Raw genomic sequence first — 27,122 nt, 5'->3', positions numbered from 1 at the left:
GCCTTCATGGTCTTACAAATTTGTTGTAAATAGTGTAACTATTTAAATTTTAATTAAAAAAAATTAAATAATGTTTGTTGACAACACAGTAGGTGCTCGGAGCAAGCAATGACCAAAAAACCGTGTTGTGCTTTGCTCTCGGTACATCTCGACTGGGTTATTATGTACTTCATATTGGAGTTAGCTAGTCCCTCCCTCACATGATGTTTACATGAGTATATTACCTCGTAGTCCTACACACTAGTTTTTCAACAGTCGACCTGGGTTGGACAATTTATGGTCTGTGAATATGTTCTAAGGAGAGCTGTCAAACGATTATTTTTTTTAAATCAGATTAATCACATCTTAGAATTTCGATTAATCGTGATTAATCACTGACTTAAACATATTTTGCCCGCTAAATTTGAAGCGCACCTGTTATGTGTTAATTTTTTCAACATTTAATGTTATGAGGTCATCTTCAAAAATTGATATCCACTGCACACGTTCATCCTGCTTTTTCTAATCAATTAATTATTTGCATAATTTAAAATGGGAAAAAATGACCTACGACATATGTAAATATTAAATGCTTTACTTTAATGCATGCAGTTATGTTTATTGCTCAAACTCTTAACAGCTACCTTTAACGTAACCATCCGCTGTCGGCTAAAAAGGGTCATTTGCGGTCAAAATCAATAGTGTGATTAATCTGTGGTAATACAATGATTAATGCGATAATTTTTTGTGATTAATTAATTAGTTAACGCTTTAACTTTGACAGCACTAGTTCTAAGCCACCCCAGTAATTGTACATATAAAACCTCACAGGAAATGTTATGAAAAGCAACCTAACCTACAGCCACTCATAAAAAAAATTTGTTTGATCATTGTATCTTAATTTGCTGTACATTTGGTCGTATGGCCTCGGGGAGACTGCTCACACCTCAAAGTGGTGAATGTGTTTTGTGTATTAATGCTATGAAAAAAACAAATGATTCTACAGTAAAATACAAAAGCATGTATTTTGTATTAATTGCCTGTGTTTTTCTCCCATCTCAATTCATTTATGAAGTGACGAGAACTCATTGTTCTCCCTCCAAAATGATTGTTCCTGTTTCTATGGTAACAGACAGCGAGCTGTCCCAGTTCGAGGGGCTGCCTTTTTATTGTTTTTTTTTTTTTTTATGTGAAGAAAATGTTCAAATCCCCCCGCTCAGGTCGAATTAGAACTACGAGAGCTGTTGCAATAGTCATCTCGAGAACGGTCTGTTCCCCTCTAACGTACCTGCAGCAGCAGATGAGGATGACGAGGACGGTCTGTGTCTTCGCTTGATGGGAGTGGAGCAACTTATCGTCTGACAGATCTTGAATTCCACCCATCTTCTTTTAGACATGCCGTGTCTAACTTGATGCCACCTGTGTGAGCAGTTTTTGTGCAGCAGCACCAGCAGCAGAATGAACTGCGGGACATTTGAAAGTTTAGGCCCCAGTCTGAATTATTCATTCATCGAGGGAGTTATGTGTCAGCAGCCCCTAAACACAAGCAGCATATAGAATTCGACCATTGGATCAGACTTTGAATAAAAGTAGATAAACACAGAAAAGTCATCATGGTAGACTCATGGTATTGCATCAGATGATAATAATGATAAATAGTGCTTACTATTTTATTTTTATTTTTTTATGTTTTAAAGTCACCCTCACTTGAATCTTACACCACACAGGAGTGAAAGCTATTTTGCATTATGAATAGCTTGTGCTTCAGTTAAAATATTCATAAGTGGAGGCCCTCATCAGTGTCGAGAGCCGAAGGATCAGTCGGTCTGTGAGTCGTGTAGCCAGTATGAACATCATTTAAACATGTGGCATGAACTAAAAATTAGAAACAATGCTAGTGGTCTGTGAGCTGTAGTCCACAAAATAATTTGCAATAAATTACGATTTTTTCTTTTTAAAGAATCCATCATGTAGCAACATATGGGTGCCATTGCACAAATAAAACAAATATAATAATACAATGTCTGTCCCTACTAGAATGCTTGTCCTCAGGTTGGCAGGTGAGCCGGAGCCAAGGCAATCGGATTTGTTGGCTTGGCAGGCGACCAATCAGGGCACATATAAACAAGGAACCACACTCATATTCACTTTTGGACAAGTTTGAGCAGTGATTCTCAAAGTGTGGTAACATTTAAAATATGTAATGCAATCAAGCACGTTGTAATGAAACTTGCAACTATGCCTATAAACCCTTCAAAACATTTATTTGCAGCACTTTTTTTTTTTAATACTCTTAAGCACAATTCAGTTTCATTAAACTTTTAAGTATAGACAATACATTTTAATGAAATCTCTAAAAACTGTTTGTTTAAAACATTTATATGGATACAAATTTTAACTTTTACATGCAACACAGTTTAACGGAATTAGTACTATATGTAAGTTGACATTGTTGTAATGTTTTCCTTTAGTAATGCCCAAACTGATGCTACAGTTGCTAATATACTTTTTTATGAACAAAAGATTTGCATCGTTTTTGATTACTTTTTGAGTACTTATTTAGGATGCTAGTTGGAGAGGGAAGAATTTCTATTATTTTTTATTTATTTTTTTAAATGTGGGAGGAAGCCGGAATAACACATGCAACAACGGGGATACAAGCAAACGCCACATTGGAAGTACAGTACTTTATATTGTAGATAATTGTGTAATTGTATTAAATTTCATTTGATTTCATTCATTTCCTGACTACAATCTGGTCTGGTGTTAACGAATGACGATCACAAGATGGCGCTAGCTACTTCACGGGTGAATAATCAGCCGATAAAAAGAAAAAGAAGAAGAAGAAAAAACAACGAAGAAGAAAAGGTAGCTACCGCTCAACAAACATGTCAGCTTATCGTTTCTCCGTTGATATGTAAGTTAAAATATTATAAATATCGAACGCTAATCACTTGCTATATTCCTATTAAACGCTGACGTTTTGTAGTTGCAATATGGGCCAAGAAATGCTGTGTCCCGCCGTTGACGCTTGTTTCAGTGAGGCACTAGGTAGGTATGGATGACTAACCTAAATTATCTTATCCTAACTATTTTTGCTGTTTTACATGCAATCAAATCCAATCCTACCTTAAAATATTTGGTAGAATACATAACGACTTAAGTATTACATTAGGCGCAAAGGAAAAGCAATAATATCTGAATTTTGGATAACTGAAAGTGACTTTTTTTGCTCTTTAAAACAGTTTATCAGATGTTTAAAAACATTTTTTTTTACACACAATACTTTAATCAAAATATCAACTATGAATGTAATTTTTTTTAATGCAATAATTTATTTTAAATTTTGCCTACATGTCTATTTTTAGGTCTCATGGTGCTTGCAAGGATATCTCACAGATGAAAAATGGCTTCTAGGTTAAAAGCATTCATTAGCCTCCACAGATCAACTCTTCAACAACCTTTCAAATGCATCACTGTACAGTCTCTCTTGAGGTTTTACAGTGTGACACCAAGCAAGAATGACCCCAAAGCATCCAAGAACCCTGAGAATGAGTCCCTGCTGGAGAACTTGGATCTGTTGGGGGTGGACGTCAAGATGGTGCGCCGACGTCAGCCCGGCGTTCTCTGCAGGGGCTTTACGAACGAGCAGGGCTTGGCTCAGTTCCTGCAGAGCAAAGGTGCCAGCCGCCAGACCGTAGCCAGCATCATATCGCGTTACCCTCGGGCCATCACCCGCTCCCCGGACCATCTGAAGCAGCGCTGGCAGCTGTGGAAGAACATCTTACAGACGGACACGGAGATTGTGGGCATCCTGGAGCGCTCGCCCGAGTCGTTCTTCCGCTCCAGCAACAACGGCAACTTAGAGAAGAACATAGCCTACCTGTCTTCCCTGGGGCTCAGCAACAAGGACCTCAATCGGCTGATAGGCACTGCACCGCGCACCTTCTCCAACAGTCTGGAGCTCAACAAGCAGATGGTGCAGTTCTTGGAGGACGTCTGCGTCGAGCTTGGCGGGACTGACCCCAAGGAGTTTGCCAAAATGATCATATCCAGAAACCACTATATTCTCATCCGGAGCACAAAGAGAGTCAGGGCCAACATCGATTACATGCGAACGACTCCGAAACTGAGTGATGCCGAGCTCCTGGCCCTGTTGCAAGGGCCGGGTGTGAAAATCCTGGACCTTTCCAACGAATACCTGAAAAATAACATAACCTGCCTTCAGGGGAGGTTGCTCGCACTGGGCTGTTGCCAAGAGGACGTCAAAAATCTGATCATCGGCTATCCAATGGCTTTGTACATTCGGGCGACGACGCTGAGCACCAAACTGGACTGTTTCATAAAAGGAGGAATCACCATGAAGCAGATCCTGGAGAAGCCCAAGGTCTTGGACTATGGCATGGAGAATCTCACAGCCAGACTAGAGGAGCTTTGTGGGGTCAGCTATGACTTCAAGACCAACGGCATCGGCATCCTGGACTTGAGTCGGAAGCGATTTGTAGCCAAGATGGGCAAACTTGTCAATTCCACTGATGAGTAGATGTAGCTTCTTATATTCATTAAATGTTGTTGTCCATTAAAGGTTGCTTCCAAATCATATATTTTCCTTTGACTGAATTACAGTAACTTCCACCCACTATTTACTTTGCCCTGCTGTGAAAAACAGTAGTTATTTCCTAAGAATGGCTGCCACAAGATGGCGGCAAAACACTTTTTTCAACTAGACTTAAGTGCAATTTCTGGAGAAATTGTGTGGGAAAGCTGAATGCTAATAAATGAATGCTAAGATTTGAATGCATGTGAAATGCTTATGAAGTAAATTGAGAGATAAATTATGAAATTATGACCTCCTGGATACTGGACAACTATGCCACCAAGCAGTATCAGACACCTGGTAATGATGATAAGTTATATGTATGGAAGTGGGTGTGGAAAGTGATACTTAGAAAAAGCTCACTGTCTGTCCCATTGAAAATGAATGGGGAAAAGTTGATATTTACCGTTGCTGAAGCATTCCCACAATTAAATAAGACAGGTGTCACCAAACCTTTTCTAAACCTAGATCTGCTTAGTGGGCACTTGGCCTTCAGTTTGATACACACTGAAATAACAAATTTGATCAACAACATTTAATTATGTTATTATACACAAGTGGGGGTCAGATTCCACAGGAAATAATGCAATCAGGTGACTTCATGAAAAGAATAAGGAACCGTGATTATCCCACAATTAAGTTAAGTCAATGTATTGTTTTTAAACATACAGGTACATGGACAATGGACAGTATTTTTGTTCTTGCATACAGTACTGTACAGCATATGGTCACCAAGTAGAGTAACGGCACCATCTAGTGGTCGTAATGCTCTGACTGGTTCACACTGACGTCATGTTTACGTTTCTGAATCGTCAAGCTTTGAGAAAAACATCTATTCTAAAGCCTGGCTACATTTTGCGAAAACACACTTCTATCTCCTAAATGGTGAAAAATGCGTCACGGTACTATAAAACCAAGGTTGAACATTTGGCTATACAATATATCCAAACGTTATGAGGGTGTGCGCACTTGTGCAACCACATCTAAGTTATTTTTATTTATTCTATTTTTTTTTCCATTAAGTTGGACAGGTCATACGAGTGATGGGACAAAGTTTTGACATCATTATTCATCTTGGTCTATTTTATTTAGTATAAACCTAAACACATTGTGTATTTGTATAAACTCAAGCAACCTGTCCCACGTTTGGTTTCTCTCTCGGGTGTTTTTATTTTTTTCTTACGGAAACGGTTTTGTGTATGCCTTGTGTATATGCGTGTTGAGGATCTCAGGTAGGTACAGTTTGAGCGTTTATGGACAGGACGACGTTTAGAACCTGTCAGCCAATCACAATCCAGTGGATCCTCAATCTGAATAAAAGCCGACAGCAGTGTCTTTAGAGCTCAAGTTTGGTCTCGAAATCCAACAGAACCACAGCAACCGCCACTTGTTAACATTTTGTTGCTTTAAATCCACAGAGAAGCTAAAATGACAAGTTTCACCAAAACGCTGCTCGTTTTCTCGGCGCTGACAAGTTGGTGTGCGCTCGGTTCAGTATCGGCATGTCCCGCTGTTGACGAGGCGTACGGAGCCGTGGTCAACCTGGTGCGTCCCGGCCAGCAGCACTTACTTCTGGACGAGGAGTCGCTGGTCGCTCTCTTTAATACGCTGGAGAACCGTGTGCAGTGTGAAGAAGTGCCGTGTGGAAAGGTAGTTTTTTTTTTTTTTTTGGTCGTCCGCCCGTCTGCGGTGCATGGGGTAAAGTCTACGCGCGCCTCAGGTGCGGTGCTAAGGGATCGAGGTCCAAAAGCTGTTAAAATGCGATAAAAACGTATAACTTTTCTGATTTTATTTAAATTTTTCCAAGCTTAAGGATACTCGAAGAAAAAAAAAAAAAAGTATATATCCATTTTTTTTTAACTTAGGAGGCACCTTCACTATTTGTTTTCATTATTTATATAGTTGAAGTCACTGCTAGCAAAACATTTCATTTATTAATCCGGCATTTTTAGCTTTGACATTCATTGGACATTTTACTATATTTAATTTACAACTATATATATATATATATATATATATATATATATATATATACACGGCACAAAGAAAAATGTTTATATTATATTATGTATTAATTTCTTCATTATTATAGCAACTTTAACATCATGAAGAATATATGACCTTATTTATTAAGTGTACCAATGATTAAAGAAACAAAATAATATTGAGCAGAGTCGTACTAAAATATTTGTTAATATCAAATTAACAAAAAAAAGAGGAAACATCCTAGTTATACAAACTTCTTAATGTATTGTTACTAAAGTAACAAAATAACTTAATGTATATGATCGTAGTGACACAATAAGATAATTATTTGTGCTAAATTACGTGTATTATACCTTAGCTATGTCTACAAACATGTAGCCTAGACAAAAATACACGTAATTTATTTTAAAAATTGTAATTTTTAAATATTACAGTATTTGTTGAAGTTTGGATTACTTTGATGTTTTATTAGTTTTCAAAAAAATACATGGTGGGACTAAATGGTCTCACAGGGTCTTATGTGGTTCACGGAGTGTAGCTTTCCCACCCTAATAAAATACCTTACTTTCTATGGAATTAGAGTTAAACTTTAGTGAGCATGAGGTCAATGAGGCTTAAGTGTCATTATCAGCGTGAGAAGTCCTTGAACTCGCTCCATGTCAATGTGATTGCAATAAAAGGAAAGCGTGACGGATCGTGTCCACTGACAGAAATAAAAGGAAACATTGGCTGCCCTGTGGGCAATCAGTGACTCACATGTAAGATTGCTGCACTTAATACTGCGGTGTCAAACCATTGAGAGAGGTTCAATAAATTGATAAAAGTTAATTGACCTAAAAAAAACAAAAACAAAACAAAAACCAAATTATCTGCCAAATTGCATGTTCATGTTGTCATCAAAAAACTGAATTGGATTGCACAACCTGAATCAACTAATATCAGTTGATGACAAATATGTTTTGACTTTCCCGCAGTGCAACCTATCAAACGCCGTCCACCAGCTACTCCACAATCACAGCGACCACCGGCAGGCAGGAGCGGTGAAAAACCGCGCCATCGACGCGGCGGGATTCAGCGCCCTCGCCGCCGGATGCGTCCTGTACCTGTCCTCTCCTGACAAGGTGTGCGCCGCGGCGGGCCAGGGCAGGTGGGGGGAAGAAGTGGAACGCTTCCTTCATGAAATCGCAAGCGGGAATTCCCATGAACATCACCATGAGGGAGAGGAGGTGGACGGCGAGTCGTGCCACGGGCATGAACATCAGCACGTGGGCCTTGGTGGATTAGAAAGCGTGTTCAGAGAGCTTCTCAAGCACTATGAGCCGTCAGAAATTGAGGTCAGTGAGGAAAAAATATTTGCTTAATGGGGAAGTCAACCTGAAAGAAACTTTTATCCATCTCACGGGGCAGCCATTTTGCCACTTGCTGTCACAGTTGCTCAGGGAAGGACCAATCACAGATCACCTGTGTTCTGAAGCTGACCTGTGATTGGTTGCTGCCCGAGACCTGAGCAACTGTGATATCATTGTCACTCGATAGCAAGTGGCAAAATGGCCGCCTTCTGATAACCTTACTGAAGTGAATCAGACTTACCCAGAAAAGATGAGAAGGCGGGCTGAGGGCTTTGCCTGGAGCTTCTTGTTGTTAAATGAAGTAACAAAAGGACATGACCATCTTTTAATTGACTCATTGAGCAATTTGCAGCATTAAAAAAGTTCATATTTTGTCCAGAATTAATTTGATAACTTCATTATTTTTCATGGAGAATAAATACCTTTAAAAAGTACATTTTCCACTTGCTGTCGACTCGGGATGCACGATAACATCGGTGGCCGATAATTATCAGCAATTATCGACCAATTTGACATCAAACAGATAAACCAGATAATAGAGACATCCACCAATAATTATCGGCAATTATCAACCAATTTGACGTCATACAGATAAACCAGATAATAAAGAAATTTGCCAAAAATTATCAGCAATTATCGATCAATTTTATTTCAGACAGATAAACCAGATAATAAAGAAATTTGCCAAAAATTATCAGCAATTATCGACCAATTTTATTTCAGACAGATAAACCAGATTATTTGCCAAATTTTTAATAATTTGAATTGAATTTAATAATTGAATTTAAAAATTTAATAATTTGCCAAAAATTATCGACAATTAAACCAATTTGACGTCAAACAGATAGACCAGATAATAGAGACATCCACCAATAATTATCGGCAATTATCAACCAAGTTGACGTCATACAGATAAACCAGATAATAGAGAAATCCTCCGAAAATTATCAGCAATTATCGACCAATTTAAAATTGACAATTTGATTTGAAACGTGTAACGTTTACACAATGTTTCAATGTATTTCTACACCTTAAGACAGTAGGAATCGAAAATATATTTGTATTCAAGTTCATTTTGCAAACAATTATCGGCTTACTTATCGGTTATCGACATCGGCACGTCTAATTTATTAGTTTATCGGTATCGGTTGAAAATAGCATTATCATGCATCCCTACTGTCGACTGAAGATGAAATCCCCTGTGCTGAGGAAGTACTAACGACGAGTCACCACTCACCTGTTTTCTGGGTTTGGTCAGCAAACTGAGCCACGATTGGTCGTTACCTGCTTCCTCAGCACAAGTGATGTCATCTTCAGTTGACAGAAAGTAATTGCACATGAAAAATAATGACGTTATCACATTAATTCTGGACAAAATATAAACTTTTTTTTACTGCTGAAAATGTCTCAATGAGTCAAGTATCCCTTTAACCAGAACTGCATGACAACAAGCGACATCATGTCAGAGGTCGGCGCCTCGTCAGCGGAGCAGACCCAAGCGGCGGGTGCAGTTCTGGGTCGGGTCTTGTATCACGCCTTGCGAGGCCAATGCTTCCAATCGCTCCCTGAAGAGAGCTTCTTCCTAGATGACATCATGCACCGACTGGGCTCTGAGAATTTCACCATTGAAGGTAGTCAAAAGAAGCTAAAATTAAATAATAAAAAAAAAAAAGTATAAACATATTTTCTGGACCTCGTAGAACTGAATGCTCTCATGACGTCTCTCGGCGTCGGACCCAACTTGGAGGAAAACCACGAGAACGAGCATGTGCATCACGACCACGGCATGCGACGCCGACATTCAGAAACAAACGGCACCTGGGAAGAGGTAACGACGTCACAGTGAAGATCACGTGACAAAACGTTTCAAAACGAACCGTTGCTCCGATTCTCCTAGCACTGCTTCTCTGCGCACGAGCTGGTAGTGATCCACGGCTTGGACGTGAACTCCTCCAACCTGGGCCGATCTGGCCTTGCCCGGCTTAGCCCGGCGCTGGTCCAGCAGATCCTGAGCGGGTCCTGCGCCGGCTCGCACCCGGCGAAACCAGACGAGCTCACCAAAACGGAGAGTAAGTGTTCACTGTTGAGCCCCATTTGAACGCTGTTGCTAACCAAAAAAGCAGCACCAACCGAAACACGTAAAAACTAGGGTGTGGCGTCTTTCTGCGCGTCAATGATTATATGTCGACTTTATTAGCGCTCCGGTAGATTATTAACTCATTCACTGCCAGCCCAGTTAAAATGGAACTTTGACGTCTATAACCGTCAATGGCAGTGAATGTGGTAACAGTTTGGCTTCTTTCGTGTGTGGTTCAGGGTACCTGTACGCAACCCTGGCCAACGTGGTCATCACACTGATGTCCATGTTGGGCATCTTGCTGCTGCTGTGCACGTCGTGCACTAGCGTCTTCCAACTGTGCATCCAGTTCTGCATCAGCCTGGCTGTGGGCTCGCTCACGGGGGACGCATTGCTGCATCTGCTGCCCATGGTGAGCCGTCTATACAGTAGCTTTGCATTGAGCCAAACAACATATTTGATATGAGGGGGAGAAAAAAATCAATAAAAATCACAGCACACCAAGAATAAAAAAATGCCACAAAATGCAATGTATACTCATCACTGTATATAATAAAGAATAATAAAAATAAAACTAATAAATTAAATTAAAAAAAAAATACAAAAATAAAACAATAATAATAATAATAATAATGTCCTACTGTGTGTAGTTTCTGGGCCTGCACGTGCACTCGGAAGAAGCTGGAGGTCACCACCAGCACGAGCCGGAGGTGTTGGACTACTTGTACAAGATGCTGGTGGTGATGGGCGGCATCTACTTCTTCTACCTGATGGAAACAGTCTTCAACATCGTCACACATGGACATCATCACCACCACGCGGTGAGCAAATTGAAATTGGAACTGGACACTTCATTAGGTACACCTGGATGAGAATGCAAGAGCTGGATCGAGGCGATTTGTATTATATTATGGTTGATAATATTAGGAATTAATACATTGTAAGGTAGTACAATAAAAATGGGGGCACTTGTAATTTTTTTTGGACTTTTTTTTTTTTTTAATTAAGTTTATTATTACAGACTTAAAAAATATATAATTATTGTAGTTATCCGAGCAAAATACAAGTAAAATGTACTTTTCTTTCAGTTTTAATTGCCTTATTTTGCAATAGTCTGAACCTTTCCGTTTTCACTTCCTTTCACTGATTGGCTGGGAATAGTCACATGGCTCTACTGCCTTTTTGACTCAACTTACTTAGACTTGACTTTATTGATCGAGAACAGATAATAAAAAATAAAAAAATAAAAAATATATATAAAAATTAAATCAATCACGAGAGATTGGATTAATAATAATAATAATAATAATAAATAAAATAAAAACTCAATCAATCAATAAATATGGTTATTACATTAGAGATTGAATTAATAGTAAAAATAAAAATAAAAAAAATAAAAAATTCAATCAATCCATAAATAAGGTTATTACACCAGAGATTGAATTAATAATACTACTACTACTACTACTACTAATAATAATAATAATAAACAAAAATTCAATCAATCAATAAAGTTATTTCCAGAATTGACAGCTCTTGCATTGGACGTCATTAGATTGCGCAGATGTACTGAACAGGAATGTCTTGCCCCCAAAACATTTCATAATCATTTGTGACGAACCTTGAAGGATGAATCCGAAGTCCACCGCTGCGACCATGGCCGAGTTCTCGAGATGTATCAAAAGGAGAGGCAACAAAAAGACAAACTGCACTCGACTTCCAAAGCAGACCTGGTAAGAAATGTCGCACATTTGAGGTGCACTAATATTACTGCGAGAGTGATTATTATGACCTGTGTCAAGGTGAAAGAAGAAGAGGAGCATGAAAAAGATTTTCATATGTCCAGAGAGAGAACCAGAGGTAAGATTTTCACAGATGTGCTTTAATTTTGTAGTACTGTATGTTTTAAATGCCATTTTTCATGATTACAAACATAAGTAAAATTGTGGCGGTCGGATTCATGACATTTCAATTTATTTTGGACCCGGCGCTTGGTTAGCTATTTCATCATCAGTGTCTTTGTGCAGAACATCAACTGCTGCCTTACATGATCACTTTCGGGGACGGCATCCACAACTTCGCTGACGGCCTGGCGATGGGCGCCGCCTTCTCGCTCTCATGGAAATCCGGACTGGCCACGACGCTGGCCGTCCTCTGCCACGAGCTGCCGCACGAGCTCGGTGACTCATACACACTCTGTTGCGAAGAAAAACAGCAGCGCCTACAGAAGCACAGAAATAAATTCCAACCAAAACACTTTTGCGCACTCAGGCGACTTCGCCATCTTGCTCAACTGCGGCATGTCGGTGCGCCGGGCGCTTCTCCTCAACGTCGGCAGCGCCATGATGTCGTTCGTCGGCCTCTACATCGCGTTGAGCGTGGCTACCGACCTGGCCACTATGCACTGGATCGCCGCCATCACTGCGGGTCTTTTTCTCTACGTGGGCCTGGCTGACATGGTGAGTGGCACTAAAGTACTGTACAGTGGAACCCTTTAAGTGGATCGAATAGTTGGATGGATTGATGGTAACAGGCAATGAATTGATGCAATTAAAATTGGTACCTTAATAACTTAAAAAATAAATAAATAAAAATAAAATAAAATAAAAAAATAAATAAAAAAAATAAATTAAATAAAAATGGTACCTTTTTTTTTGGTCTCTCCAGCTGCCCACCATGACCCACATCAAGTCCAAGAAACCGTGGCTGATGTTCGCCCTGCAGAACGTAGGCCTGCTGTTGGGTTGGGCCATCCTCCTGCTGCTGTCCCTCTACGAGGAGAGCATCATCTTCTAGCGGCCCTCAACCCGGTTTTGATCTTAGCACGACAAAGATGAGTCGCTTTCTACGGCGTTTTTAAAAAAGAAATTCATGCAGACACCCTGTCCAAAAAGTTTGCTAAAATGGTTTTACTTATACAAATATGAGCAAAATAAAATATTTAGAAAAATATTTCAGGAAGTGGTATTTAACTCATTCAAACCCAAAAATGTATAAAAAATTTTTTTAATACTTTGTCTTTCACGCCCAAAAACGCATTTATACGTTTTTTTTTATGCTAGAGCATACAGGTTTGATACAGCTTCTGACATGAAGAGGTCGCTTAAAGCAATGGTTGTTATTACAAAAGACGGCCAGCAGGTGGAAGTGGAGTATAAGAGATCAGCCAGGGCCATGTTGCAACAAGCCCTTTTTGCCAGTGTTTTCAATAGGCTTGTGAATAATGATGAAACTTAGCTATATTCTAATGCTAATTGCTGGAAAACGGAAACAGATAGAAATATACTTTTTTTTTCCCTGATGAAAGAAGAGACTAATCTTTCTTTTGGTAGGTTCCATGTTTTTATAGCAATAGAACAGAATATTCTGTGGACTTGCAAAAACAGTCAAAATCCAGTAAAACAGCCGGGAGCGAAGTGGGTTGCTTCAGTAAAAATGGCTGCAAGTCAATGAGTTAAAGGGGAAGTCACCCCTCCAAAATATGTCTTGACAATAACATGTTCTATGGAGCCATCTAAATATGGTATTCTGGTAATATTTCGTTAACGGAATATGAATTAAGCAGCAAAATACAGCAGTATCAGAAGGCGGCCATTTTGCCAATTGCTGGCCCGTGACGATGACATCACAGTTGCTCAGGTCTCAGGTAACAACCAATCACAGATCAGCTTCAGAAAAAAAGGTGGGCTGTGATTGGTTGTTGCCTGAGCCCTGTCAATGTCAAGTTAGTTGAAAGGAAGTGACAAAATGGCCACCCCTGAGATAGAACAAAATGGCTGGATTTTACTTTATAACTCATATTTCACAAATATAAATAGAATATCATTTTTAAACTAGTGTGGTCACATATAACATTTTATTGTAAAGAAATGTTGAAGATTGACTTCCCTTTAAAAGTGGACGATTACGAGTACAATCTCCTGATTTAAAGAACAAAGAAAGTAATTAAGAGACTTTGACCACGCATGCTCTCGACTTGAACTTATAAAGTTACTTCATAGTCACATGACAGCATGCTGAAGTCATCTTCATTTTGTTTGTAAAATGCAGAGGCTCTTCTTGATGTACAAGCGTTATGTAACTTTGCACTTTTTTAAAAATATATTTAGGTTTATTACTGTGACAACACAATTTTCCAGAAGGTAAATAAAGCGTGACATATATTTTGTATATTTGAACAGTTTGAATAATAAATATGCTTGCAAAACACTTTTTTTTCTTCTTCTTCTAATTTATTGAAATCCATAGACGTGTTGAATTTAGAGTGTGCATGCAGCATGTCAACAATGAATTTATAAATTCAGCTGAGTTGTTTAGTCTTATTGCAACTATCGGAAAATATTTCTTTTTGGAACAGGTTATAGTTACTCAGTGGTGGAAAAAGATGTTACATTGTCTTCTCTCTTTTTATCATCTTATAAAGACAAAAACATGGCATTTGAAAATTCACAGTGTAGAATTTTTACAGCCACTGTAACGTAATCTTGCCAATGAATTCATTTGTATTTGAGACAATTATCTTTATTATAATTCTTTTTTTGTTCAAACTGATACCAGTCCAATTACTCAACTCCAATAGTCACCAATAGAGAAACCAGTACCAAATACTAGTACTTTAAATAGATAAAATTCTGACCCCCCCCACCCAAAAAAAAAAAAAATCTATTCCAATGTAGCATTTTTATAAATTAAAATTATATTAAATTAATGGCAATTTTATATTATTCAAATTTCTAGCTCGTGATTGTAAAATGGCCACAAGTGAATCGGTCACCATGGCGACTACCGATACTTTGAAATGAGGCATCAGTACTCACTGCTCCCCAATTATAATTTATATTTAAAATTATTGAATTCAAGTTTTAAATTGCTGTACTTAATAATTCATACTTATTTCTTTATACTTATTTTTAATTAATCTAGCTCATTCATCTTAATGTTTTTTAAAGAAAAAAATATCTAGACTGCGTCCTTAAACTGGCTGATATTAAAGACTTTTTTTTTTTTTTCTTTTTAATCATCAGCCTCATCTAATCTGCTCTGCTCTTAGAGCTTATGTGAACATATTCATTAGGGCCAGAGTCCAGTGACAACTCATCACACATAATGTATACTCTTTACAAGATCCAGATGGTGACGAGATGTGAGTTGCACTCACTTTTATGACAACAAACACTTTAGTGTGCCGAGCTCATAAGCCCAAATATTGCACCTGCTGACAGTCGTATCACTTTTACATGTTTTTATTTTTTTACCTTTCAGTCCAAATGGTGTCCTGTACAGAATTTCACCCTTTTTATATGATCAGAAGAACAAACAGTGGAACATTCGTAGGGTGTGTTTAGGCATGTAAAAAGGTCAATCTAATTGAGGAAGAAAATAGGTTAAATAAACATTAACAATGAGGTAATAGACGACATTCCTCAGCTTTATGATGCAGGTCAATATTTGCCTTCTGAGTTAATGATGGTGAGTTTGGTCAGGTTCCTCCTATTGGTGCATTTCTGGGAAAGACAGCATTGTTCGTCCTTGTTTTAAGTGTTGCGGTAAATAACGCGACGAAAAGACTCAGCTGTCCCTTTGATTTAGATTTTGTAACCAAATTAGCTGCGTTGGTCGGCGACGTTACGAAAAAACAACTTTTAATTAGTTAAAAAAAGGAAACTAAAGGAAAACACTGCAACTGAGCCCTGCTCAGGATCAGATGTCCTTGTGAATAAAAGTCAGCGGCATTCGTCAGCAGCCTTAAAATATAATTTATTCATATACAAAGAAACACATTGACATGTCTAAATTCAATAAAAAAACAGGGTGCATTTTACTTAAACTGAATGATCTCCTGAGTGGCCAACTTGATGAGCTGGTTGAAGTCAAACTGGATGTACTTCCGCCAGTAGCGTCGGTCTCTGCCGTACGTTTGGGCGGGGTAACACGGACTCCCTACAAATATTAGAAATTCAACTATTTAAATTGAATGAAATTCACATTTATTGACTTCCCATGTATGCTGCCACCAAAACAACACTTTTTGCAACATGTCCTCACTTACTGTATGACACCATCTAGTGGTTAGAACTTGGTCAGCCTTGTTACTGGTTGAATTATCTCAATTTAAAAAAAAGAAATTTTGTTTTAAAAATAAATGTATATTACATTATATATGGTAATGTCTCACCGATGCCATGAAGGATTCGGGCAACTGCTCTTCCCGAGAACTTCTCATCACTTCTGTTGGACAGGAAGCTCCTTATGTCCGCTCGGATCTGATTTTCCCAGTCCAAGAGCTATACGGGGGGGGAATTAAAATAAAAATTAGGGGTGTCAAAAGTAGTGTGTTAATTCAAAGTTTCTTTAACGCCACAATTTTTTTATTTTATTTTTTTAAACACGCAATTAATGACCACTCCATTTGGAAAGCCAGTACTGGAGGAATCCCAATTGCGACGCAGTACACACGTCCACGTCAAAATTTTGCAGTGATAAATTTACGTAATAATAATGCATACATTTGTGGAGACTGGGGCCAAGTTGTATTTTACAGTTTTAAAATTTACTTCATGTTAAAGATTAGATAGCTCTTAATATAAAAAGAAAATCCACTGAGCTGTCACCACCGTCTTAAATGCAATTATGCCATCTAGTGGCAGAAAAATGACCTCAACAAATTAATATCACACTCATTTTTTTACAGTAGTACATCTTTTTTCATTTTAACTCAATTTCATGAATTATTCTGCAATTAATGTATCAATGACTAAAAGATGCAGCCAAATTTCTATTAGTTTAACATTTGTTTTCCACTTTTTGGTTAACAAGAATATGAAAACATTGAATTGTACATTTAGAACAAATGTAAAATTTGCCATTAATCCTGAGTTAACTATTGAACTCAAGTGATAAATTAGGATAAATTTTTTTTAATCATCTGACACCCATAGTAAAAATACCAAGCATTTATCACCAGCATAGTGATTTGTGTCACCTTGTAGTGGTCCAAGCTGTCCTCCATTTCCAGCGGTTCCAAGGTGAAGTCTCTTTCCCGCCGCTTATCAAAGTAGTCGGACAGAAGGTCCTTGAGCCGGAGACTGCGCCCCTCGTCCAAGTCGTCCACGCATGACAGCACGCTTTTGAAGGCCACGCTTTTGACGTAATCGAAACAGGCAGTAAAAGTATTTCGTGTTGTGTACTTGCAGAAACTTGAATTAGTGTCAAAAATGGATTTTATAACATGCTAAGTCATTCCGGGCCGACTCGCTTGCTGCCAAACAGGTACACAAACGTGTGTACCTTTTGAAGGCCTTGAAGCAGGCGCTCAGCTGGTAGAGCTGCGACCTCTCTCGATCCTGCACCCGCTTATGCAGGAAGCGGCACACCTTGTCCAGTTCCTCGTCGCTCAGGTCGCCGTAGGAGCGAAAGTAGAAGGACAGGGAAGAGAATTCCACAAGGACGCCACTCCGCCCACCAGCTACACATAAAGTGCGAGTACAGTTGGAAGCGATATTCGTTCACATTCGCTCGTATTAATAATAGAACACAAATTACTGGTGCTCCATTGCAGCTGCCTGAGTCCCCTCTTGACCAACGGGAGCTGCCATCCCATCGTGTCAGCCACCTCCACCACGTCAAACTCCAGCTGGTCGCACGACTCCACTCGCTCGCCGGCCATGCGCCTCCGGGCCAGCACCACGGCGACGGGCGGGCAGCTGCAAAGCCGCAAGAGTTTTTCAGTTTTTGACACCATCAGGTATGAATAAGTGGAAAGTTGAGTGACGGGAGGGAGGGTGATTACATTTTAGTGATTTTTCGAAGCTGTCTGGGTCCTTCGTAACAGCTGACTTTGCACACAGACAGCGTGGGGTGGAGAAGCTCCACGAAACGCTGAGGATGTAGCTCCAGATAGCAGAGCAGTGTCTCGATACCTGAAAAAAACCAAAAACATGCAGGTCAAGAATATATGCATTGTACATACTGTATTACTTGAACGGGCTGTCGAAGAAATCGTGACGGGTAGTGAAAGCTTACTCACTACTGTACATCTTGAAGCAATGACTGCAAAAATCACTCTCTGGCAAAAACCAGCAGGAGATGCAAATAATTTAGACTCAACTAGTTCGCTACCTAAATAGGTTGCAGAAAGAATTGAGACTGCAGTAAAATTGCATTTTTTTTTGTAGCTAATAATAGATCCTAAAGCAGCAGATGCAAAACCTAACCTGCAAAAAAATAACCTGCCAAAGTCACAAGTTATTCAGGCCTAACTCATTTCCTGCCTAAACGGGCTGCAGAAACAATAAAGGCAATTATATTATAAAAAAAAAATAAATAAAAAAAAATAAAAAAATAAGTAAAATGGAGCTTTGTATCTAGAAGTAACCTGCAAAAATCACAAGTTATTCAGGCCTAACTCATTTCCTGCCCAAACGGGCGGCAAAAGCAATCAAGGCAATTATAAAAAGTACATTATGTTGTGTCGTCTGTACATATTGAAGCAATAGAGGCAATATAAACTTCGTGCCTTCGCAGCAACCATTAGACAGCGCAAGTAATTTAGCCCTAACTAGCTTGCTGCCTAAACAGGCTGCCATCAGAATAAAGTACGTTATTTTGCATAGTGACTACATTTTGAAGAAATAGAGGGCACAAATTTAATTTCAATACTTGGCAGGGTATGAAAAAATATATATATTTTTTGCAAATGTGTACCCCAAGTTTAGTATGTCAATCAAATGCTTCGTAGAAATCAATAGAAAGTCCAAGTAATTCAGATGCAACTAGGTTGCTAAAGGAATCAGGACAAGAATAAAAAGTAGTACATTTTGTAAAATGGATCTCTTGGCAGCAACTTGCAGAAGGCATAAATAATTCAGGCCCAATTTTTTTTTTTTTTTTTTTGTAGAATGACTTGATACGGAGTAAAAGGATGTGTTGAGTAATCAATACATCATCAATAAGCAATTGAGACATACAAAAAAGTTCTCGACATGATAGCAATCAGCAGGAGATCAAAGTACCATAATATGTTGCCTAAATGGGCAGTAAAATGCACATGAGTGTGCACTTACCTTCTTCTGTGATGTCCAGACTCTCTACCGTTTCCTGGATGGGGACGGCTCTCTCGTGAGTGTGACAAAGTCGTTCGACAGGCCACTCAAAGGAGCGTTCTATTTTCTGGTCATCCGCAACCTCCATCTTGAGTTTTTTTGAGGTGTCTGAATCGTCCGGTTTATGATCTGCGGAATGCACCGTTTCCTGCTGGGCAGGTGCGTCACCACCACTGTCCTGATCGCACATCTCTATCATCTCCAAAAGCTCAGCATCACCGACGTCCTCCTTGACACAAGAAGCATCGGGTATGATGTGTGTCGTCATGGCAATCCACACAAAAAGCCAAAAATTTACCTGGATTCGTTGCTGTTGTTTCTGGTGGATTTGTTTGCATTTGCACGGCGGGAAGACTTTCTGGACCAGCCGCTTCACCGTGTAATAGTCGACTGTGTCGGAATAGATGTGACGTCGTAGCTCATGGAGGTCCATACCCTGCACGTACGTAAAGAGTGAATGATTACACATCCATCCATTAGATATAATGAATATTAATGACTAATTTAATATAAAAACGCAGAAACTACTAAACGAACAACAATATTAAATATAATTAAAAAAAACAAAAATTAAATAAAGTAACATTACAAATATTAAAGAACAGTATTTAAATATATTTTACTTTAGTTTTGTACATTTTATCTAATATATAAATATATATTTTTTTTAATATTTGCCCTAAATTAGTAATAATTTTTAAATAAAAAAATAAATAAATAAAGTAAAATAAAATGTGCTACAACTTTAAAAGACATAGATAAAATGTCTTTTTAATATTTCAATGAATAAATGACAGAATAAAAGTTGAAAAAAATGAACAACTAATATGATAAAAGAAATGAGAGAAAAAAGAAAGAAAGTTAAAGTAAAAAAATATTTAAAAACCATAAAATTACATAGAAGAAACATTAAAAAAAAAAAAAAAAAACCTAAGAAAATTACTAAATACAAGCTGGTAAAATTTAAAAAATAAAAACTTATTATAAAATTCGACATGATAAAACAAATTAAAATAAAGTAATTAAAATCATTATATAAATATTACAAAGTAAAACAAGACAATAAAATTATATATAAAAATAGTAATTTCACGAATAAAATTAATTTAAAAAATATATAATATAGATACACCCCGCGACCTTTGTGAGGAATATGCAGTTCGGGAAATCATCGATGGATGGATAATATATATTTTAATTACTATTTATTGCTATACTAAGTCTTTCATATTGGTATTAACTACAGCAACCAATAGTAATAATAACCACATTAATAAACATCTGATAAATGCAATCTTTCAAACAGTATGAATTAAAAGCTGCATTATTAATTGAATGTGTGTGTAGGTCTACCTAATAATGTGGTATGTCATTTTAAAATGACAATTGCAGCCTTACTTCAGGATCAAGGAAGAGGTGACAGTGGGCCGGTTCTCCGTCTCGTCCCGCTCTCCCGATTTCTTGGACGTAACTCTCGAAGCTCTGATGGAATAATGCCATGCTTATTAGGTACAGTTCACACGCCTTGTACTTTGTCAAACTCCTGCGTGGGAAGTCTTCTGCACACCTTCGGCATGTTGTAATGAATGATGCCACGCACGTCAGATTTGTCCAGGCCCATTCCAAACGCCACGGTGGCTACCACGATCCGGAGCTCGCCGCACATGAAGTTGTTCTGGACCCGGCGGCGTTCCGACCCCGAGAGGCCGGCATGGTAAGACTCGGCCTGCCACTTCAGAGGTTTACGGATCTTCTTCCTTGCTGGAAAAATAAAAACAAGGCAGACCGGAAGTTGAAACTAAACTGCCCCCCCCCCAATTCAGTTCGCTGCACAAAATGGCTGCCAAATTAGTCAGGAAATGAGGCAAAAATATTACTAGTACTTGGGAGTAAACAACAGAGGGTACTTAAGGTACTTAACTCCTCACCAAGTTCTTTCTTCTTTTGTCCCACTGGGTTGACTTCCGCTTGGCTGTTGCTGATATGTTTATTCTCTTTCAATAGCACCCCCTGCAGGCAGGTCCTCAGCAGTGCAGCCACACGGGCCGTCTCCTCCCTCCTGGTGCAGTAAACGATGACCGAGTCCAGGCAGCCGAAACGATCGCCTTTCAATAAGGACACCAGCGCCTAGAAAAAAACAAACAAAAAAGACAAAGAAAAAGTGTTGCAAATCAACACTGAAGGAGAAAACCCGATCGGTCGTACTTGATCTTTCTCTCGGTCCATGGACACGGAAAGGTGCAGGTTGGCGGGCACGGCGGCAGATCGGACCCCGATGCCATGCTGGTCGTGGATGTCCAAGTGTTGGGCGATGTCCAGAGCCGTCGACAACGTGGCCGTGGCTGTGAGCCCGAGCATGCATCGCACGCCCAAGCGCTCCCTCAATACCTACAAAAACGAATGGTCACTTGATCTTCAAATGGTGTCCATAAACAAGAAACAACAAAAACGATCCTTCACCTTGCAAAGTCTGAGGTAGCACGGCCGGAAGTTGTGCGACCATTCCGACACGCAGTGGGCTTCGTCGATGCACGCGAAGGCCACGGGGGGAAGCTCCTGCGCCGAGGGAAGGCAGCCCGAACTGGCGCCACCGCCGCCAACCAGCGCTTCGGGGGAGAGAAGCAGCACGCACACCAAACCCGCCTTCACCTGATGTCGAAATACTTGGTAATCCAAATACACCGCGGTTGCAAAATTTGCTGCCTGTTACCTTTTGTATGGCAGCTTCTCGCTGTTTCATTGTCATGTTGGAGTGGATGCAGGCTGCTTTCAGGTTGGATGGAATGCCAGACAGCTATACAAACACGTTTCATGACAGGTTTTTAGTTTGTTGTCTGAAAAGGTTTCTAAAAGTTCTGGGACATCGAGAAAAAATGGTCTGTCGTGTAGTCACTAAAATTTTCTTGCTAACGGTGCGGCACCTGGTCATCCATGAGCGAGACGAGAGGGGAGATGACCAAAGTGATGCAATTGGACCGCTTGGCGTATAAGTAAGCCGGCAGCTGATAGCAAAGCGACTTCCCCATCCCCGTCGACAACACCACCAAAGTGGAGAGACCTGTGCACACACAAGTAACATGAAGCACAGTATATCGTCGTGGGCAAACCTTGGCCATATTTGATTTTAAAAATTGACAGATGAAGCAAATAAATAAACAAATAAATAAATAAAATAATATTCGTTCTCATTTTTTTAAGTTGTATTTTTATCGTATAATTAATTAACCGATTATTTAATAAATTATGAATGCAATGTTAAATTGTATGGTAAAAAAATACTGGATGTAATGTTATGCTATTTAAAAAAAAATAATAATAATATATATATATATATATATATATATATATATATATATATATATATATATATATATATATATATATATATATATGTGTGTATATATATATGTGTATATATATATATGTGTATATATATATATATGTGTATATATATATATATATATATATATATATATATCCAGTTACCGGTATTTAGTCTTAAGAATGCTAAAGGGATCTTAAAAAAAAAAAAAAAAAAAAAAAGTTTTATTTACACAATTATTTAAATAACCAATAAGTTAAATAAAAATAGATTTAAAAAAATGTTAAACATATGTAAAATTAATTTACTACTTTTTTATTGATATAAATTAACTAATAATTTAATACAATGTTAAAATATAGCTGTAAAACTGCTACTTTTCTCAAAATGCTTTATTATTTTAAATAATAAAACCCATTATTCAATTCTATAAATAATAATAAAATCAAATTACTAAAAATGAATAATTAGATTATTAATTATATTACTCATTGTACTGAGCAGCCAGACCCTCTCCTTTGTCTTTTTTTGTTTTTTTGTTTTGTTTTGTTTTAGTTTACCATTTATCATTCACATTTTTCCTCGAGTTACCCTCGGTCAGACATGGTTTAAAAAAAAAAAAAAAAAAAAAAAGTCTGACATGATTTTTGTACAAAGATATATATCTGATATATGTATCTTGCAGGACTTGTGGTGATGTTGTAACATTACGACTTTATGTACCTGACAAGATCCTCATGATGGCTTCCTCCTGCCCCGCCCTGAACGAGCTGTAGCCGAGTTCTCGGAGAGCGGCGAAGACGTCATCTGGCGTCCCTGAACACACAAACTTGTGTTACTGTTTTACAATAATCAATACAGTCAAATGTCAATTTCATTACCCTGAACTTTGCCATCATCGGTGAGGCTGTAAAGCGGCTCGACGGGCGGCGGAGGTGCCGGACGCTCGTAATCGGGACGAATCACGTTGAGCAGGGCTTCGTCTGTGCTGGTGTTCTCTTCTTCTTCTTCTTCTTTGAAACCGGGAACCTGCGGCTGTGGTTGCAGCGTTCCTGTCGCCCTGGCAACCTCCTCCAGGGTGGGCAGCTCGAAGTGCTCCTCTTCCTCGGCGGGCTGCTCCTCACGAACAGAAGGCGGTGGCGCTGCAAAGCAAAAACGGAAGCTTGGTATCAACAAAACCAAAAGTGTATGTTATCATTACATTAGAGCTCCACACTACCTGGCCCCTTGCAGTGGACGGCCCAGTGTCCCGTTCCGCCGCATTTGAAGCAGGTGTCGCCCTGGCGGCTATGACCACCGCGGAAACCGCCTCGCCGGCCTCTCCCGAAAAACCCACCAGCGCCGCCGAAACGTTCTCCTTTCAGCTGGAACTTCTGCATGTACATCTAATGTATTTTACAGAAATAGGCATGACTCAGCTGATCGAGTAGAAATACACTATTTCTCTGCTTTTCTTTACATTTTTCCGTATGTGTTTTGTGTGACGCCACCACAAAGGGGTTGTGATTGGATTTTTGCCTCCTTTAAATCATTCAAAACCAAAAATGTGTAAATACGTTTTTAATACTTTGTTCTTCACTCCTAAAAACGTATTTATACGTTTATGTTTTGCTTTTTTATGCAAGAGCATACATAAGGCTTTGATGCAGGTTCTTGACATGAAGAGGTGGCTTCAAGCAACGGTAGTTACTCCAAAAAATGGCCATCAGGTGGCAGCAGAGTATAAGAGATCAGCCAGGGCCATGTTGCAACAAGCTCTTTTTGACAGTGTTTTCACCAGGAATATGAATATCAATTAAACTTATTCTCATATTTATGGGAGCAAAGTGAAAGTGTAAATGGCTGGGATGAATGAGTTAATTGTTTTGATATTTTTCTATTTTGATATAATGTACATACTTGTTTACGCAAAGCCATTCCTCTCAGTGCGTATCCTTTGACGTGAGATTTCTTCTTCAGATTGATCTTCACAAAGTTGCCCTCTGTAACTTTGGAGGCTCTGAAAAAAAGACAAAACAAAAGAATTTGGTCTTTGGATTTAGAGGACGTGATAATGTCTTACCTGGCTCGGGTTGGCTGCACATGATATGATCTCCTGGTGCCAAAGTCGTCCTCGATTTCTCCAAGTAGGTTCTCTTGAAGAACCTTGACAGTAGTTATAATAGCTATTAGGTATGTTGAAAGTTTGGAAATTAACAGTTTGTTTACATATTGACCAACTACCTTCTTTGGCGCCTTAGTCGCTTTGTCTTCCTCCACCTCGGCATCCTCTTTTCTCTTCTTCCTCCCTATTTTCTTCTTTCCGTCTCCATCATCTTTTTCCTCGTTCTTTTTCATGTCTCCATCCTCATTCTTCTTCCTCTTCCTCCTTTTCTGCGCTCCTCCTTCCTCTGTCTCCTCTCCTCGCTGTCTCTTCTTCACACTCATCTTTAAAGGGCTCTCACTGGCCTCTTTTGGTGGCGCCAAGTCTTCGGTCTTCTTTTGTGGAGTGGGATTTACTGGAGTGTTGGTCACAGTGTTTTTCTCGTCTGCTTGTTTCTCCCCGTCTTTCCCGTTTGGCTGACATCCCTCCTGGTTTCCTGCCCCAGGCTTCTCTTCGGCTCCCAGCTCGCCAAAAACCTGACATCTCTCCAGCCACTTTCTGTCCACGGAGCTCAGCCGGTTGGCGGGAGAAGGCCTTCCAGTGGTGGTGGTTATTCGAAGCCCTCCTAGACTTGTGGTTGCAAAACCGCCACGTGAAACCACCAAGTCCTTTTCTACATCTCCACTGGAGATAGGAGACACCTGAGTCCTAAAAGAACTAACAGAATCTTTGGACGGTTCTGGAATGGGCGTAAATGGCTCAAGAGGTTCTTCAAGGTCCACCGGATGGAGTTTATTGGAGACCACGGCTCCCAGGCTCGGCTTCACCTGTCTGAAAAATGGTTGCCCTATTTGTTAAAATTGAGAACAAGTAAAAAAACAAAAACAAAAAACAAAAGTCTTTCACCTTGGTGAAAAGTGGGCAGATTCTACATCAGTGGATGTGGCGACAGTGTTATTCTTCTGTACACTTTGGACATCTTTTGTTAAGGAGTTTACAGGCACACGTCTACCTTTTTTCAACGAGAGAGGTTTCTCCTGTAACGACAACAAGCACATATTAACAACGCAATCAAACACACAATCTCGGATTTGTTCTTGAACTACCTTGTGAGTCAGTGTCGCCAGGTTATTCTTTAGCTTGAAGCCATAATACTGTGCTGAGGCCTTCAGCGAGTCTCTATCCAGGGCGCTAAGGGGGCTGCTTGAAGACGCTGGTAACGCACTTCGATTCAGATGGGAACCCCAGCAGTCCTGATCAGCACAATTAGGGCAACCCATTGCTCATGTTGACATACAGTATTATTGTCACACATTTAGTTTTATTATAATAAATAATACTTAATGTTTCTTTCTAGGTGGTTTGTGTTTGTGAACCACTTAATAACAAACATACATTGGGGCTATTTATACATTAGGATTATCACAGTATTACCTTTTGAGGTGCAGTTCCAGACTGTTCAGTCTTGTTACTGGTTGCATCGTTACTACCACTGCTGCTTTTCTCTTTGGCCAATTTCAAACTATGGTACTCTTTGTATAAATCTGAAGAAGGGCAACATATTAAATGCAATTATTTTCACAACTAAACCAAAACAGACAAGTATGGATGCACTTACTCCTCGTCTCATCTGAAGCTTCATCAACGTCCTCCTGAATATTTTGTGTATAGTGAGAATTGATTTAATTGTACCAATAAAACAGCAATGCAGGTACACATAAAACGATTAATACACTAAACTAGTTGTGTACCTTGACGGGCTTCCTCTTGTGCTCCTTGACAAAGCCCTGCTCCCACCTTTTCAGCAACAGTTTCACCTCGTTGTAGCGATCCATAACAGAACCATAAATTTGAGTCTGAACTACCAGATGGACTTTGGGACATGTTCAGCGAAGTTTAAGATTGTTTAGAAGACAATAGTTTGTGATGGGAAACGCGTGGAAGTATCGTATAACAAGATGTAATCAAGCTAGCAGGCAAAGTACTTCCGTGTTTGTCACGATTTTCCCGCGCCGGAAAATGTTAGCTCGTGTTGCCAGGTTTTTGAGTACATCCCTCTTTCTTGAAAATTATTTTCTAATTAAAATGTATAATTTATCTTAGTCTAAGGCATATAATTTTTGAATCGATGTAGAATTTGGGGACACCCTGTACTGTCATTATGGTAAAAAAGCTGTTAAGACGTTGAGAGGGCTGGAAAAATTTGTGTTGGCGATGGACGTGGCACTGGTGAGGCGGATATCCGGGCTACAAATAAGCCACGTGGATTTTCTTTAAAGTGACAGTCACATGGTGTAGCGAGCACGTTTTTATTCAACCGAAATAAAAATAATACACATAAAACAAAAAATCTAGTGCTTTTGGGAACGCCTGCCTAAAGAAGTGTTTTATCTCGTTCCTGAAAAATTCTGTTCTATGACATGTTCATTATCATTCATGCAGTTGCATTTTTGCATTGAAATTACTTTTTACTGTGCTTATTTTACTTTACATTAGCAATAAAGCCTACAACAGTTACGTCGCGATGTTTTACTTTTTCATTTATAGATAAGGACCCATGTTGAAGTCAATACTGTACTGTATATCTGACGGAGAGACAAGCTTTGCAGGTCTGGAAGGAAGTTGAAT

General features: G+C 39.1%; 4 protein-coding genes across 5 annotated transcripts; 3 read left to right on the top strand and 1 right to left on the bottom strand.

The window, feature by feature from the left end:
* Positions 1-2,823: 2,823 nt before the first annotated feature.
* Positions 2,824-4,581, top strand: mterf1 (mitochondrial transcription termination factor 1). 2 transcript variants are annotated; one of them, XM_077506956.1, is made up of 3 exons: positions 2,841-2,896; positions 2,969-3,030; positions 3,348-4,581. In XM_077506956.1, exon 3 carries the CDS (start codon positions 3,386-3,388, stop codon positions 4,520-4,522), a length of 1,137 nt encoding a protein of 378 aa, XP_077363082.1. In that variant the 5' UTR covers positions 2,841-2,896; positions 2,969-3,030; positions 3,348-3,385; the 3' UTR covers positions 4,523-4,581. The 2 variants fall into 2 exon arrangements, with proteins under 2 accessions (XP_077363083.1, XP_077363082.1); XM_077506957.1 differs by lacking the exon at positions 2,969-3,030 and having other exon boundaries at positions 2,824-2,896.
* Positions 4,582-5,350: 769 nt separating this feature from the next.
* On the top strand, positions 5,351-9,589 carry LOC144007756 (zinc transporter ZIP4-like). The gene is made up of 3 exons (XM_077507621.1): positions 5,351-6,226; positions 7,537-7,896; positions 9,347-9,589. The coding sequence occupies exons 1-3, from the start codon at positions 6,005-6,007 to the stop codon at positions 9,587-9,589; spliced, it is 825 nt and encodes a 274-aa protein (XP_077363747.1). The 5' UTR covers positions 5,351-6,004.
* A 36-nt stretch (positions 9,590-9,625) lies between these two features.
* On the top strand, positions 9,626-12,977 carry LOC144007528 (zinc transporter ZIP4-like). The gene is made up of 9 exons (XM_077507255.1): positions 9,626-9,739; positions 9,809-9,980; positions 10,228-10,400; positions 10,639-10,809; positions 11,617-11,721; positions 11,791-11,848; positions 12,016-12,168; positions 12,260-12,447; positions 12,656-12,977. The coding sequence occupies exons 1-9, from the start codon at positions 9,626-9,628 to the stop codon at positions 12,782-12,784; spliced, it is 1,263 nt and encodes a 420-aa protein (XP_077363381.1). The 3' UTR covers positions 12,785-12,977.
* Positions 12,978-15,719: 2,742 nt separating this feature from the next.
* recql4 (RecQ helicase-like 4) lies at positions 15,720-26,713 on the bottom strand. Its single transcript, XM_077507254.1, has 26 exons — positions 26,246-26,713; positions 26,113-26,146; positions 25,929-26,038; positions 25,601-25,747; positions 25,401-25,531; positions 24,635-25,325; positions 24,474-24,556; positions 24,311-24,410; positions 23,631-23,796; positions 23,293-23,553; positions 23,135-23,227; positions 22,011-22,147; positions 21,800-21,883; positions 21,550-21,738; positions 21,295-21,477; positions 21,018-21,216; positions 20,657-20,850; positions 20,488-20,571; positions 19,388-19,525; positions 19,051-19,318; positions 17,778-17,907; positions 17,531-17,691; positions 17,276-17,453; positions 16,971-17,127; positions 16,164-16,272; positions 15,720-15,928 (listed from the first exon to the last, which is right to left on the bottom strand). Exons 1-26 carry the CDS (start codon positions 26,327-26,329, stop codon positions 15,807-15,809), a joined length of 4,233 nt encoding a protein of 1,410 aa, XP_077363380.1. The 5' UTR covers positions 26,330-26,713; the 3' UTR covers positions 15,720-15,806.
* Between the last annotated feature and the right edge of the window lie 409 nt (positions 26,714-27,122).

The sequence above is a fragment of the Festucalex cinctus genome, chromosome 19 (assembly GCF_051991245.1).
Source record: "Festucalex cinctus isolate MCC-2025b chromosome 19, RoL_Fcin_1.0, whole genome shotgun sequence".
In the NCBI taxonomy this organism is placed as follows: Eukaryota; Metazoa; Chordata; class Actinopteri; order Syngnathiformes; family Syngnathidae; genus Festucalex; species Festucalex cinctus.
Note: the sequence above shows the minus strand (reverse complement) of the source record. Positions and strands in the feature narration are given on the sequence as shown.

What these genes read in the sequence shown, in the direction of transcription:
- LOC144007756 (XM_077507621.1), top strand. Translation starts at nt 6,005, where the DNA reads ATGACAAGTTTCACCAAAACGCTGCTCGTTTTCTCGGCGCTGACAAGT. An exon ending in AAGAAGTGCCGTGTGGAAAG is followed by an intron (nt 6,227 to 7,536) that starts GTAGTTTTTTTT and finishes ACTTTCCCGCAG; the next exon opens with TGCAACCTATCAAACGCCGT. An exon ending in ATGAGCCGTCAGAAATTGAG is followed by an intron (nt 7,897 to 9,346) that starts GTCAGTGAGGAA and finishes CCCTTTAACCAG; the next exon opens with AACTGCATGACAACAAGCGA.
- mterf1 (XM_077506957.1), top strand. Translation starts at nt 3,386, where the DNA reads ATGGCTTCTAGGTTAAAAGCATTCATTAGCCTCCACAGATCAACTCTT.
- recql4 (XM_077507254.1), bottom strand. Translation starts at nt 26,329, where the DNA reads ATGGATCGCTACAACGAGGTGAAACTGTTGCTGAAAAGGTGGGAGCAG. An exon ending in GCTACCTCAGACTTTGCAAG is followed by an intron (nt 21,478 to 21,549) that starts GTGAAGGATCGT and finishes TCGTTTTTGTAG; the next exon opens with GTATTGAGGGAGCGCTTGGG. An exon ending in ACAAAAGAAGAAAGAACTTG is followed by an intron (nt 20,851 to 21,017) that starts GTGAGGAGTTAA and finishes TTATTTTTCCAG; the next exon opens with CAAGGAAGAAGATCCGTAAA.
- LOC144007528 (XM_077507255.1), top strand. Translation starts at nt 9,626, where the DNA reads ATGACGTCTCTCGGCGTCGGACCCAACTTGGAGGAAAACCACGAGAAC. An exon ending in GACATCATCACCACCACGCG is followed by an intron (nt 10,810 to 11,616) that starts GTGAGCAAATTG and finishes CGAACCTTGAAG; the next exon opens with GATGAATCCGAAGTCCACCG. An exon ending in CGAGCTGCCGCACGAGCTCG is followed by an intron (nt 12,169 to 12,259) that starts GTGACTCATACA and finishes TTGCGCACTCAG; the next exon opens with GCGACTTCGCCATCTTGCTC.